Source organism: Diabrotica undecimpunctata, chromosome 8 (genome assembly GCF_040954645.1).
Source record: "Diabrotica undecimpunctata isolate CICGRU chromosome 8, icDiaUnde3, whole genome shotgun sequence".
Lineage (NCBI taxonomy): Eukaryota > Metazoa > Arthropoda > Insecta > Coleoptera > Chrysomelidae > Diabrotica > Diabrotica undecimpunctata.
Window position 1 is genome coordinate 142,206,838 of NC_092810.1, and position 15,325 is coordinate 142,222,162.

The 15,325-nt window shown below is 32.6% G+C and overlaps 1 protein-coding gene across 3 annotated transcripts in view; it reads right to left on the reverse strand.

Annotated features, from left to right (window-relative positions):
- Window positions 1–730: 730 nt before the first annotated feature.
- Window positions 731–15,325, reverse strand: part of LOC140448139 (uncharacterized) — a 45,530-nt gene continuing 30,935 nt past the window's right edge. For all 3 annotated transcript variants that reach the window (XM_072541225.1, XM_072541226.1, XM_072541227.1), the window contains exons 4-6: window positions 11,006–11,171; window positions 10,072–10,302; window positions 731–9,398 (exon numbers count right to left, since the gene is read on the reverse strand). In XM_072541225.1, the coding sequence (XP_072397326.1) occupies window positions 8,827–9,398; window positions 10,072–10,302; window positions 11,006–11,171 (969 nt within the window). In that variant the 3' untranslated portion in view covers window positions 731–8,826. The remainder of the gene's footprint in view (window positions 9,399–10,071; window positions 10,303–11,005; window positions 11,172–15,325) is intronic.

A 15,325-nucleotide genomic window follows, 5' to 3' on the forward strand; every position in this document is an offset into this window, starting at 1 on the left:
TTTTTAAAGGAAATTAACTCGTTTGTCTGGTAGGGCTATGTCGTTTTCCAGATTCAATAATAATTGAGAACATGAACACCAGATTTCCTCCACAACATCATGTCAGTATATCGCGCCAATTAATCTTCAAAGCTTATTATTTTTAAGGATGTAAGAAACAGCAGAGATGAAAACATTTAGAAAAATTGATGGTAAGACACTATGGGGCAGAGCTAGAAGTACAGATATACGACGTAGATGCAAGGTGGAGAACATCAAGAACTGGGTAAGAAATAAAAGAGTAGAATGGAACGATGATATAAGCCGAATGACAACAAATAGAGTAGTAAAGATGACAAGAGACGGTTCCCCAATGGGAAGACGATCAGTAGGAAGACCACGAAAACGATGGAATGACAACTTACTGGGGCTACATTGGAAAACAGATAGTCATGTCTAAATAAAAAGAAGAAGAAAAAGCTTATTATTTAATAAAGAATAATCTATTGTGGATAGGTACTGTTTTTCTTTGGTTTATGTTCTACCAGAAATTGAACGCCAAATTTTAGTATGGTATGGTCAGCTTTTACGCTTTTTTTGGCCAGCGTAAGATCGATTTTTATTAAGCAAAAAAAGCGAAAGTTGATTTTGATTTTCAAATAAAAATACAATATTTTCAAATATACTTTTTACTTCAAGAATTATTTATATATTTATAATACTTTAACAATATACACTTACACTACTAAAGATCACAGATACAAATTAATCATAGAATTTAAACATTAAATTTTTAACAATAACGTAAAAATATAAAAATACAATCATTAGAATTACTTGTTTTCTAGATATGGATATGCTCTTAAAGAATGTAGGAATCAATAAAAATTAATATATATATATATATATATATATATATATATATATATATATATATATATATATATATATATATATTTAACATAATTGTTTTCTAAAAGGTTCCTTTAGAAAATATAGACAGATGACAGACTTTAAATTCTCACGAAAGACGACAAGAAAACGGTCCAAATAACCTGGAAGTTTTAGTAACAGTAAGGATAGAATGGATTTAGATACTTTCTAACCTATACTATTCTACACCATTTGAGCCGCGACCTTGAACCACCAAAAAACAGGTATGCTTATTTTGCTTCCATTCTATTGAGCGGTGTTGTCAGATAATTATTACTGTTCATCGCCAGCGTATTTCTACTCTCATTGTAAAGAAAAATGGACATATTTGCTTTATAACATCGATCGCCGTGCTTTTGAAACTGGCTGTCGTAGTCCTTCACTACACGCTTCTAAATCCTTTCTTTATCCCGTGTGTTCCTCAGTCCTTCTTTGAACGTACATCTTCTCCACCTGTTTCCATCTACAGTACCGGCAAAATAATCTTTACACAGTGAATAAAACACATCAATCAGGATAATTGTTGTTTTCATTTTACAAATTAATACTTTGTCATATCACCCTTGTAGTCGATGACAAGCTGGATTCTCTTGGGTATGGATTGAGCAAGGTTTAAGAAATATTCTTCTTCCATACATACTTCCACAACTAGTCTTTCAGCTAATTTATGTTGCTCGGTCGACACTTTTGAACCTTATTTTTCATCATATTCCAGGCGTTCTCGATGAGATTAAGTCGGGCGAGACCTGGCCATTCCAATACGTTGATATGGTGATCATTCATGAACTTTGACACTGTCTTAGCCTTGTGAACAGGGCACCATCGTACATACATAAGTCACATTCGTGAATTTCCCACAAGTTCAATAAATGTTGTTCTAGAACACTCACATAGTGTAACAAATAAGAAAGAAATACAACCCTGCCTTCGTTTATTTCCACTAAACGCTCCCTACACTGTCAGGATGTTTGACGGTTTTAACTGTGAACTTTGGATCGTACCTTGACGCGGCGTGTGGACGACGAACAAATTTGGAGTTTCCTCTTACTAACCTGAACGTACTTTCGCCACTGAACATGACTTATTCCATTGTTCAGCTGTCCAATGCTGATACCTTTTACAAAAATCTAATCTTTTTTTCTTCATTGCTTTTGTAAGCAAAGGCTTATTTGCAGCAAGTCGACTTGGTAGTGCTAAATCTTTCTGAAGCCGGTGACGAATCGTTCTTGTAGAAACGTTCTGAAGAAAATCAGGATGTTTATTTTTAAATTCTGAGGTAGTTATGAAAGGGTTCAATATTACTTCATGCCTGATAATGGTGTCAGTTCTAGATGATGTTTTTTTAGAAGATCCAGAACCAGGTTTTCTTTCCGTGACAGTCCCTGAAGGCAACGACGCAGCCGACTGTTTCAATTGATATATGGTCTCTCTAACACCAATATCACGTGCTACGGTAATTACAGAGTCCCCTTTCCCAAATAACGTTAGAGCACGAACTGTCTCCTGTTGTGTGAGTTTCTTTCGACCCATATTTTTCACTTCAATTTAAAATTTAACGATCCCAAACTTTACTGAGAATAAACAGAAGTTTAACACTGCATACTCGCATAAAGCCAACTGTGTACAGTACAAACACGCACAATAAACTAAAGAAACAGATAGCCGCCGTCGCCCTCTCCCCTCAAATGCTAAAAAAGCGCATACATAAAGCCTGCAATTTTTCTTCGAACTTAGTGAATTATTTGGCAATGTAAAGATTCTTTTTTGCCGGAACTGTACTTCGGCTTTGTACTGCGTCCATTAATTTTTTTTATTTTGTGTTTTCCTGATATTATCGTATCGTCTTGTGATCGGTCGGCTTCGTTTTCTGTTTTTGTCTACAGGACTTCCATCGTGATGTTTTCCTATGCCATCTAGTATTAAACATTCTTGCTAGCTGACAGCTTCGTCTGTTTATTATCTAATCTTTAATACATCTTAAATTTCTGATTTGACAAGACTAAAGACAAAAACGCAGATTTATAAAACATTAGTGCGAAGTATTATGACATATGGGGCTGAAAATTGGATCATAAACAAGAAAACCAGCAGTAAGATAGTAGCAACAGAGATGGAATGCCTGCGAAGATGCTGCAGAGTAACAAGAATGGATAGGAGAAGTAATGACGAAATAAAGCAAAGAACATCAATAGAAACAGACATACTAACATATATAGAACAAAAAAGACTAAAGTGGTATGGACATGTAAGAAGAACTAGCGACAGCAGATGGATAAAGAAAATAACCGAATGGAGCCCCATAGGAAGGAGGAAAAGAGGACGACCCCGAAAATCCTGGAGGAACGAAGTAGACGACGCCATGAGTAAGAGAGGACTAAACGATGGAGAATGGAACAACAGAGAGAGATGGAAACGGTTGAGCGAGGGAAGGCAGTGAATACTGTAGAATCCCTAAATATATATATAAATTTCTGATTTTTAGTCTGTATTTAAAATTGTTCTCTCCATATTTCGTTGTGTAAGGTGGAGTCTATGGATTGCTTTTGCTGTAAAAGCCCACATTTATGGTCCCTGTGAATACTGTCATTATGTATTGTGTTATCACTAATTTAATTTTCCGAATACTCTTCAAGTATTTTTGGTCAGATTTTCCTGTACTTGATCCATACCTTATTTTTGATCGTGGTTTAGTTTTCCTACCCTCTTTTGTTGAGTTATCAATTTTGTTGTCACGTTAACCGAACTATGAATTTTAGCAGCTCCACTCAGTCGTATTGCTTTATTAATCGCAGCTGTTAAAAAACCCATCTGACTAGGTTGTAAAATTGTAAAGATCTAGTGAAATTTCACCTGACACCATTGGTATGCGCGGTATACGTTAACCGCAACAAAATTAGAACTGACTTTTTAAACTAGAGTAGCAGCTATCCTACAGAACTATAACAGTAATAAACACTTTGTAAAGTCATAACAAACCTGTTATCGACACTGGTCCAATACTGAGTAAAAACTAATGGAGCAAAATACTTTAAAACCATATCAATATCGAGTTATTATTAATTAGGGTTTCTGCCAAATATTCATTATAAACAGCAACTAATTGCAAATAAACTTTACAACTAATAATATCACATGTTTTATTAATGTTTACATTACTTAGAACCTTTACTGGACAATATTTTTTAACTGAAATATAAGAAATTTATGAAATTTTGTTTAGGGAATTCAGAATGTTAATTTCGATTATAATTGTATTGCTTATAATTTTTGGATGAACAACAAGGTTTCAGGCAAATCATGTAAATCATTGAAATACAAAGTCCAGGACTTGTAGGTAGATTTGTAAAATAATTAGAACACACACACGTAAAAATACCAATTCACCAAACTGCTGAAGAAGTACTTGAATGCTAAAATCCCATAACAAGGCAACCAAAGATAGAACAGGTTCAAATCTATACAGAAAGTAGAAAGACGAAGAAGAGCGTTTAAGACGACAATCCAAAAACAGCGTAAATATCACTAATAAATACATCTTTATTACATTAGAAATCCTGAGATTTCCTACTTAGAGAAACTAAATTCAAATTTTTAACACTGTGCTTTCTACAACTTGCAAAGCAGATATATTGATAAATTAGTCGGCAAGGGAATCTTCAATTTGCATTCTACATATTCATCACGGCAAAATTCTTAGTGAATTTAGTTTCTAGTACTCGAAACCGAGTTAAGAAATAAAACAGAAAGACGGTTTTAGATTTAATTTCAATGCAAGGCATCTGCCATCCGATTATACGTATTTCAACCTTTTTAGGTATCATCAGAGCGTCATATACAGAGGCATCTTTCTGACATATTTATTAGTTAATGTTTTACGAAGTTAAAGGAAGTAAATCTAAAACGACATTATTAAAGTGAAACACATGTTTAAACGATGTTTCTTTAACGGGGATTAAAAATTTTAACACGTTTATGTCCGATAAAGGTTCTTGTACTATTAGTGCCTACTTATATAAGTCTTTAATTCGTTGAAGATACTTGATTGCAATATATAACAAAAAAAAAACATCATTTCTTCATGTCGGAATAACATTTTTTAAATAATTTACAATTACTGCTCCTACATGCTTTGAATAGCGTCCAAGAGTCAAAGAATGTCTCTCCGGAAATACGGTGTTTGGTATGAAGATTGAATGGAAATTGATAAAAAAAAATTTTAGTATTTCATTAGAGTCTCGCATTTTCTCTTTTAATATTCTTTTCTTTTATTGACTGAACATTTCTTCTTAGCGAAATAAATATTTTAAGGACGAGGCATGTGGTATATATCAGTAGTTCGTGATGTAAAAAAATTAAACGATGTTATGAATTCCTTTTGCTATTATTTGCAATAGATTGTAGCTTCAACGGTAACTTTAAATTCAACGTATATCTAAAAACGAGTAAAATACAACCACTGATTCTATATCATCTGTAATGACTAGAAATATAATATGTGCCACTAGCAATGAAGTTGGTAGAGAATTACAAAAACTTTAGTAATTAATAATGCATAATAATCACTTCAAAAACCGATTACACAAACGCTCATTTAATATTGCATAATAAATGTTGACGTATTGAAAGATTAACGTTTTATTAATGTTATATGCATATCACTCACTCAAAGAGAGTGAGTGATAGGAAGACATAAAATAATCAAAACTCAGAGCAGAGAAAGCAAATAACAGAATAGTACTGCAGGAAAATGATGCAAAAATGCGTTGAAAGAAATAAACCATTTCGTGAACAAAAATTATGACAGAAAATCAGTAGAACTAAAGAAAACAGTAATCGCAACGTCGGCCAAAATATCAAACGAAGAAATTACCAAAAAACTACAACCAAAATAAAAAAGATGAAGCAGTTAATCCAGATGGGATGTCTAGGGCAGTATAGCCATCGTTAGGGGAAACAATAACAACACACGTTTTCAAATCCCCCCATAAATGCGTCGTATCAAAGAGTTATGCAGACTTTCATCGGTGTTTTGTAATGGTACTTTGTATTCGGGGTTTACTGGCTATGGTTTGGAATTGCTTCGTCTACAACTGCGGTACATATTATCAAAGGTGCAGGCGTAATTTCTTCTGGTTCTGACAGCGATAGTGACAGGAGTAACAGAAAGTTCTGTCTGCTCCCGCATCTCCTTTGATAACATTTTCCGAAGTTGCAGACGAAATGTACGTCAGAATCAATTCTAGACTACGACACCAAAGATAATTTTTTTTCCCTTAAGTTAATGGCACTAAGTTAAAGGCCAGACATCAAAGATAATATACCGTTACAATGAGTACACTTTTTATCTGTATACAAAAACAAGTGATCAATTAAACAATTGGAAAGCAAAATTTTATAGGCAATCCTAAGAAAGCTATGATGTAATGCACTGATTGTTTAACAGTTAGATATAAACAAAAAAGGGCCGTGTTACCAAAAAATCTAGTAAGAAGCATGAACAAGGTTAGAGAAATGTTTACAAAAATCAAGACAAAAAATTACGTACTATATTCATATAAATTCATATCACGAGAACTAAAAAATCAAATCTATTGCAGTTAATGCTACGTGGTAAAATGGACGGTACGAAAGGAGTGGGCATAGGATAGATTGTTGGACAAGATACATAAGGCAATGAGCTGGGCTAAAACCATTGGAAAACTAGTGGGCGTTGCGAGAAATAGAAAAGAATTTATATATGTGATTGCCAACATTCATAAAAGAAGACAGACAGCTAAAAAAATAAAATTGATTCCTCTGTTATCTATTATTTTCTTCTTCTTCCTTCTTCATCGGAATTTTTATACCAGTGTTCACATAAAATGTCAAAAATAAAAATGTTTTTGAAGCTCAATTAATCAACTGTAAAATTCAAATCACATATATGAACGTTTGTAAAATCGATCAGAAGACGTTACATGTTCAAATCTATTGTGTTCTATTAAATACCCTGTGCATTTTTTTATAAACAACACACAACAACGTACACTGAAATTAATTTAAAGATCAACAATATCTAAAATTTTAACATTTTAATTAAATTCATGCTCAATTACAATATCACTGAGGTGAGTTCTTCTATTTAGAGTGGCAATCAGGAGATCGTAGGTGTTTATATAATATCCAAAGAACTCAATTTACCTCCAAAAAATTATCTCTGCAAATAGCGCACCCTGTATTTTTATGTCTAACCTTTTTACAACGAATATAAAATATCACAAAACATTTTATTAAACAGTACGTTTTGCAAATTAGTACGCTAATACAAATAATCTAACCTTGTTAAATCTTAAATCAAAATAAAAAAAAAACGTGAATATCACTCTGTTAAGAAAATTTAGTGCAGAATACCAAGTAACACGTTTACTTTAATAGTAGAGTACGTTTATTCAATAGTGCTTAACGGAGAACTGGAAACAATTAAGTTGCTGTTTCCTAAAGAAGCGATTTGAGGGAAGCGTTAATACACTTTTCAATGCGTTCTAATAGCATCAGCCGCTTCAGGTATAGAGAAGTGTTAATCTGTAATTTATTTTTAATTGACCAACATTACCAGAAGATATTATGTACCATATCATAAAGTCTACGTGGAAAAAAAAACTAAGAACGTTAGAAGTGCGATTCTGGAAAACCAAGTCAAAAATAAGCATCACTAGAAACTGATCCTGGAACTGGACAAGACCAACAATGTGCTATAAAGCCTAAGATGGTGATAATAATTCAAGCCATCGATTATTGGATTATAGTTTTCCAATCTTCTATGCTTTTTATCTTTATTTTTTAAGTTTGTGAGTTTAAGTTCTACATCTTTTCAACATTGTTTTAAGTCTACCTTTTTTATTTTCTTCCAATTACCCCAATTAGTGTTCTTTTTTCCGAATGATTGCCGGTATAAGCAATCCCCCACTTGCTGACCCTTAGCTTCAGATGTCGCTATTTGCGTCTATACGAAGCCATGTTAGAGTTGCTTCCTAAGACAGAAAAGATTTATTTTCACTTTCAGAGCAACTGTGAATAGCCGTCTCTGATGATCCCTATTAGGTTGAAATACGTATAAGCGGATACACAGACGTACTGTACGTGAAATCAAAACTTAACTGTCTTTTCCTTTTATTTCGATATACTCTGTAAGAGTACTAGAAACCAAATTCGCTAAGAATTTTTGCTTAGTGGAGGAGATATGTCGTGGAATGCAATTTTTAGATTCCCCATGTCTCTATTAACATCTTTATCAACGTCTGTTTTGTCTTGCAATTCTTAGAAGGCATATATTAAAGCAAAAATCTGAATTTGTTCGAAAATTAGTTTACGGATCTTATTAATTTGTTCATGAGTAAAGACGCAACGATTGCCAACTATTATTCTCTTTTACATTTCTTCCTACGTATTAGGTTTCCTGGTGAACGTCGCTCCCGGGTATTAAAATATTTCTACATCTTCAGACTTTTGTATTTTACCTTCTACTGTTGTCATTCTCACGTATTATTCTTGATCTCCCTGTCAATTCAATATATTTAGTCTTTGCCTTATTTATGTATACTACGATATAACAATACGTAATTAATACGAACAAATATTTTTTTGGCGATAAATATTCATGACATACTCACTGTATTGGAGTAAAACCAATGCTTAAATATGCCTAAATCTCGCAGTACGTCACTTGACGATTTTGCAGGATTAGTTCATAATTCAAAAAACCATTAACTCATTCGAATAATTTCAATATTAAATGAAAGGTTGAGCAGCTGGCTTTATACCACCATGTAGGTATCGGCTCTTTAGAAAACAATAACTTTTCTAGTCGATTTTTAATCACTGGTGACTTTAAAGGGTTTTCAAAATTGTTGCCTAGCGAATATCTACGGAAACACTTTACAAAAACGCACAGACCATTATGAAAATTAACACCAATATGGGAAAAATTACATATACCTCCATTCTCGGTCTACAAGTACTTGTAAGAAATGTTATATCATCGTCTTCGTGTTCTATTCCGTCTCTCGTAGGCACTTCAACTATCACTATCTCATTAGACATTAAATGTATCGGAAATTCGCAAACTGTTTGATTTATGCATTCTTTTCCACTCGTATCATTTTTAAATCCGTAGGTTGTTTTATAAATATTAAACACAACATGTATATCATTCTTAACTATATCATTATCTGAATAAAATATATAATAGTAATAACCGTCTGTAGCGACCGTATGTTCGGTAACCATATGGTTACTTTGATCTAAATATTGCGTGCTGTTACAAAACCTGTTGCTGTGTTGAAAACTGCTCGAAAGTAATATTTTTCCATCATAACACTGAAGTAATTCCGTCTCAAAACTAGAGACGCTACTCTCACTTTCTCCGTCTACATCAGAAGTATTCATTGCATTACCACCGTGTTTAATGTGAGCATCTAGTGCGGAAATACTTCGCTTTCTTCGATTTCCTGAAAAAACAATGCAAATCAATATCTAATTAATGTTTTATTTAACACAAAGTTCTAGATCTTAAATTATTTTAACTATTTTTTCTTTACAAATTCGCAATTTTTTCTTGTTGTGATAAGTTTCCCGGAATTTAAAATGATCACGCGTACGGTTCAGAACCTTGCTTGGTTAGTTTCGGAACCGATAACATCATAGTCGCTGTGAACTTGTCGCCACAGGATCGCTCTTCTTCTTTTTCCTGTGTGGATTCGTTTATCTCCACCGATATTAGTCCTATCGAGACGTGTGAGGTGTCATATGATATCTTTTAGCGAATATAATGCAGTGGTATTGAAAAATCAAATATTGGTTCGATCGTAACGTGTGAGGTTTCATGTGATCAATTTTAATTAATAGAATACGACGACATAGAAAACAAAACATGGCGCTTTGCCAAAGGAGCCCAAACGACTTAACGTACAGGGCTATGCGAGGTGTCACGTGATAGGATTTAACAAATAGAATACGATGACAGAAAACCAACTTGACGTAGCACGTAATTAAACATATAACATAAAATATTATTTGACATTTGACGTGGACATTTATGAAAATATTCTGCAAATACTTTTTATCTTCAATGCTGATACTCTATCGGATCGATTACAGGTATCAGTTACATGTAACTCTTACCTTCTAACTTTTTGCGTAGGGCATCCACTTTTTCTTTCCATTCTTTTAAATGTCTTTTGGAATGTCTTATTTTTGGCACAGGTTCAGTCTCTTGATGTGTATGATTTTCTGCCGGTTGCGCATTTTCATTCGGATAAAAGCTATGGTCTGTTCTTTTCCACTTTTTAGAAGGTCCGACACCGTTATCATTATTATCCAATTCCTCTTCAGCTTTGTCCTCATCGATCATATCTAAAAAAATTAAATCAATATAACAATGTGGACATTTGAAAATGAATTTACTTTTAAAATGATGCAGTACATCGGTTTTTGGGTTATTATGTTGTTGCTTGTGGTTCCTGCATAATTTATTCCAACTTCGATAAAAGAAATTACTGTTTAAATGGGAATAAGCCACAATTAAAGGTTAAAGTAAGTTTATTGACGTTTCAATTTCCACTAATAAAAAATAAACGTCAATAAACTTATTTTAACCTTTAATTGTGGCTTATTCCCATTTAAATAGTAATTACTTTAACATGCCACAAGAAAATAGCTTCAGAACAATATTCAATAAGAGCGAAAAGAAACCACGTATATTTTAAATGACAAATTAGTCCATCCACAACTTTTACGCGAGCATCTACACTACGACAATCTCGGCAATCTACGAAAACTGCGATCACGGGAATCTGGAAACGGCCAAACTTGAGTGAAATCTTTGTTTCTGATGGAGACCAATTTATTCAATTGCTCATTACGCCGGGTCCTTAGCCGAAGAATATTAGCGATCACATAGTGTTCCTAAATTTCCTTTCGGTATCTTAATACTGCTAATTTAGTTATTTCAAACACAATCTCAGTTGACCAAGTGGGGGCATAAAGTTGTACAGCTTTTTCGTCCCTTCTAGTTAATATAAATAAACGACAATTAATGTTAATAGCGTTATCTTACCCACAACATCTGCTGGTTTTTCATTTTCATAAAACACTTTAACTTTGTTAAATTCTGCATCCATTTTTGCACCATATTTGCCACCTTCCCTCATGAGATTACAAGTGTTTAAATTTTTTTCTCCCCTTACAACCAATATCCGCGCTCCATTATGACGAGAACACACCTAAAAATGCGGAAATATGCAACTAAAAAAAATTATTATTATTTTGAGTTTTCTAAGTTAACAAACATACATACAGATTGAACCAATTTAAAACGGAACATACAATTTAATATATGTCTGTTTGAACTGCATTTGAAATAGTGGACCAATATAAAACTTGGACAAAAATAAATCCATACCCGGTGATAGACATTGTATAAAATATCGTTCAACTATCTGTCTCCTTTAAAGGAAAGAGGAGCTTGCCTAATAGTCGGAGAGATAGAGCCGAAATTTTGAACTGATCAGTAATATGACATTTCTCTATTGGAATATATTCATTGTAACTGGGTTAAGACTTTGCCTTACAGGCGGACGCCCCTCGTGGTACAGGGGGTGGCTATACAGGGATGAAGTTGTCATTTTTTTCGGAAAAATTAACGATCGATAATATGGCTGAACATTTGCCCAGAGTAAGATCTTGGTATAACTAGACGAAATCCCAAAGGGCGGACGCGAGAGTGGATACATAAGGGGTGGCGGACAGGGGTGAGGTTGCAATTTTTTGGGGAAAAATTAACGATAAGTAATATGTCCGCCATTTTCATGGCTCATTATTTAGCCCCTAAAAACTCTAAATATAAAAGGGCGGACAGCTGGGTTGGTACAGAGAGCCATAAAACGGGGTCAAATGTACCACTTGCCTGCGCATTTTACGTCTCGGTAACAATTTTCAAACTGATTTTATTATGATATTTTTAAACCGATTGATTTGAAAATTTGTATGCTCACTTCTGTAACTATTCTGAAAAGCGTCAAGTAGAGTTTTCCTCAAAATTTTGCAAAAAAATTTCCGTAAATGAAAATTTTCGTAATTTTTTGAGGTAAAATCTAATTTGTAGAATCCTTTCGATTTTCTGTCAGTTATACCATGATTTTTTTCCAAAAATATTCAAACGATTTTCCGATAAGAAAAAAAAATTTAGAAAAACTTTAAAAATTTCGTCATTTTTCTCACTCTCATTGATGTCATCACATTCATCATCTTCGTCACTTTCACTTTCAATAATATCACATTCATTATCTGCTTCATTTTCAATCACTACTTCTCGAACTGATTCTGACATCTGAGGTCCACTAAATCATTTGAATTTATATGTTTCATCTTCAAACTCCCAACCATGTTCTTCAACAATCAATTCTGTTGGTACTTTTTTATGAGCATTTGTCCAAATATTTGAAATATAATGAGCTCGCAGTAGATGTTGGTGTAATTCATCTTGACATAGTGGTAAGCTTGAAGCATCGAAATTTTTTAGTTTTTTTTTAAGGCTCGTTCACATCATGCAACTTATACTGCCGGTTAAATAGTGAAACTCTGACATCGTTCACTTTTCTTTTTGGAATTGTTCTCGTCAGTCCTGTTCCATATAAGTGACATATGAAAGTTTCTAAGGTTTCAAAAACTTCATTACAATCGAAGTCAGTTTCACCAAGTTGAATAAAAGCATCTTGATACTTATTACATTTAGCGCATGCGTCTAGAACTACTGATCTAAATTAACGCGCATCATTATTATTTTAATATTTTAAAATAATAATGATGCAAAATTAATGTCCAAACAGAATTTGTAAAATTATAATTAACTAATGAAAAAAAATTCAATCAATTTGAAAGTTAAAAAAAATATTGAAAATATCTACAAAGTAAATTTCAAAACTTAAAAAATTGATAATTCCACTATTAAATTGATTTTTATTAATAATTATTTGTAAAATGTTAAAGGAATTCTACAAATTGAATTTTACCTATTGATAAATAGAAATAATATATTTTGTAATTGATTATTAATGTAATAATAAATCAAATTTTTCTTATATCTGAACAATCATTATTTATGCAATATAAATTTAAAAACATTTTTATTGTAATAAAAAATAAGTAAAATTACTATTTGTTATACCAAAAATATTTAATAGTTAACATTATAAAATTACTTTAATAAAATATCAAATATCAAACATTTATTCAATTAAAAATTAATTCGTAAAATATTTATATTTAAGAAAAAAATGTGATTTGTAAAGTAAATATGACTTTAGTTTGAAAAAAAAAACATTATCATAATATCATTTTAAAACTACAAAATATTCTATAAAAGATTCAGACGATGACGTAGAGTTTTATCAAATGTTTTAGAACAGTTTTTCTAAATTTTTTTTTCTTATCGGAAAAATCGTTTGAATATTTTTGGAAAACAAATCATGGTATAACTGGACAAATGCTCATAAAAAAGTACCAACAGAATTGATTGTTGAAGAACATGGTTGGGAGTTTGAAGATGAAACATATAAATTCAAATGATTTAGTGGACCTCAGATGTCAGAATCAGTTCGAGAAGTAGTGATTGAAAATGAAGCAGATAATGAATGTGATATTATTGAAAGTGAAAGTGACGAAGATGATGAATGTGATGACATCAATGAGAGTGAGAAAAATGACGAAATTTTTAAAGTTTTTCTAAATTTTTTTTTCTTATCGGAAAATCGTTTGAATATTTTTGGAAAAAAATCATGGTATAACTGACAGAAAATCGAAAGGATTCTACAAATTAGATTTTACCTCAAAAAATTACGAAAATTTTCATTTACGGAAATTTTTTTGGAAAATTTTGAGGAAAACTCTACTTGACGCTTCTCAGAATAGTAACAGAAGTGAGCATACAAATTTTCAAATCAATCGGTATAAAAATATCATAATAAAATCAGTTTGAAAATTGTTACCGAGACCTAAAATGCGCAGGCAAGTGGTACATTTGACCCCGTTTTGTGGCTCTCTGTACCAACCCAGCTATCCGCCCTTTTGGATTTAAAGTTTTTAGGGGCTAAATAATGAGCCATGAAAATGGCGGACATATTACTTATCGTTAATTTTTCCCCAAAAAATTGCAATTTCACCCCTGTCCGCCACACCTTATGTATCCACTCTCGCGTCCGCCCTTTGGGATTTCGTCTAGTTATACCTCTGGAACCAAGATCTTACTCTGGGCAAATTTTCAGCCATATTATCGATCGTTAATTTTTCCGAAAAAAATTACAACTTCATCCCTGTATAGCCACCCCCTGTACCACGAGGGGCGTCCGCCTGTAAGGCAAAGTCTTAACCCAGTGATAATGAATATATTCCAATAGAGAAATGTCATATTACTGATCAGTTCAAAATTTCGGCTCTATCTCTTGGACTATAAGGAAGCGATAAGTGGTTTGACAGCATAATAACTGCTTGTTTAGTCTAGTTTTTTCAGTGATTCTAGGCAACCTATTTGCGTGGAGTTTTGACTTGTTCTTGAATGAGTTCCGAATCCAGCAGCCCGCTGAAGTATTGGATTTTTATAATATAATTATTTGACAACCTTTTGTTGGCCAACCACCTAGAGCGGAGTTGAGCCGAAATACATTGATTTCGTATGTTCCGTTTTAAATTCGTTCAATCATAGTCCAATTATTACGACATTCATTAATAAAGATATCATTTAGTAATTTTATTTCAATAACACAATATTATTATTGTTGTATTGATAATTCATTTCTTGAGCCAAGCACATAGCTGCTAGGGGTCCAAGAGACTAGCAAGCATAAAGTAAAAAAGTATTGTAGTGTTTGGACCTATAAAACAGTTACTTGTATAAACTAGAAGCATCGGACTGCACTTTCTTTCACATTATGTCTTATATCTACATTGAGAGCTCTGTAGACATGAAACATTATTTCTTCCATACTCTATACGTCAGTACAACCAACCAGAAAGGACTAAATCAATTATTATTGCTATTACAAATGCAAATTTGCATTTTCTTGGTCAGTAAATATCTGGAAGATACTTGAATGGTTTGGACAATATTTTAGTTGGATTCGTTATAAACAAAAATTTAAATTCATTTCATTTGAATAATAACAAAAGGTGTGTTTGTAGTAGCTAAAATTATTCATATTGGCAAACATAAAAAGATTTAAATAATTTATTGTAACATAACAGTTACATTGTTAACAGTAATGCAGATAACACGATTATAATAATAGCAATTAAAGTGGGAAAGTTTGCATATTCATATTGTTAAATTATTAATATTAAACAAAAATGAACGGCAAAAATATTAACGTCAGTTAAGCGACTA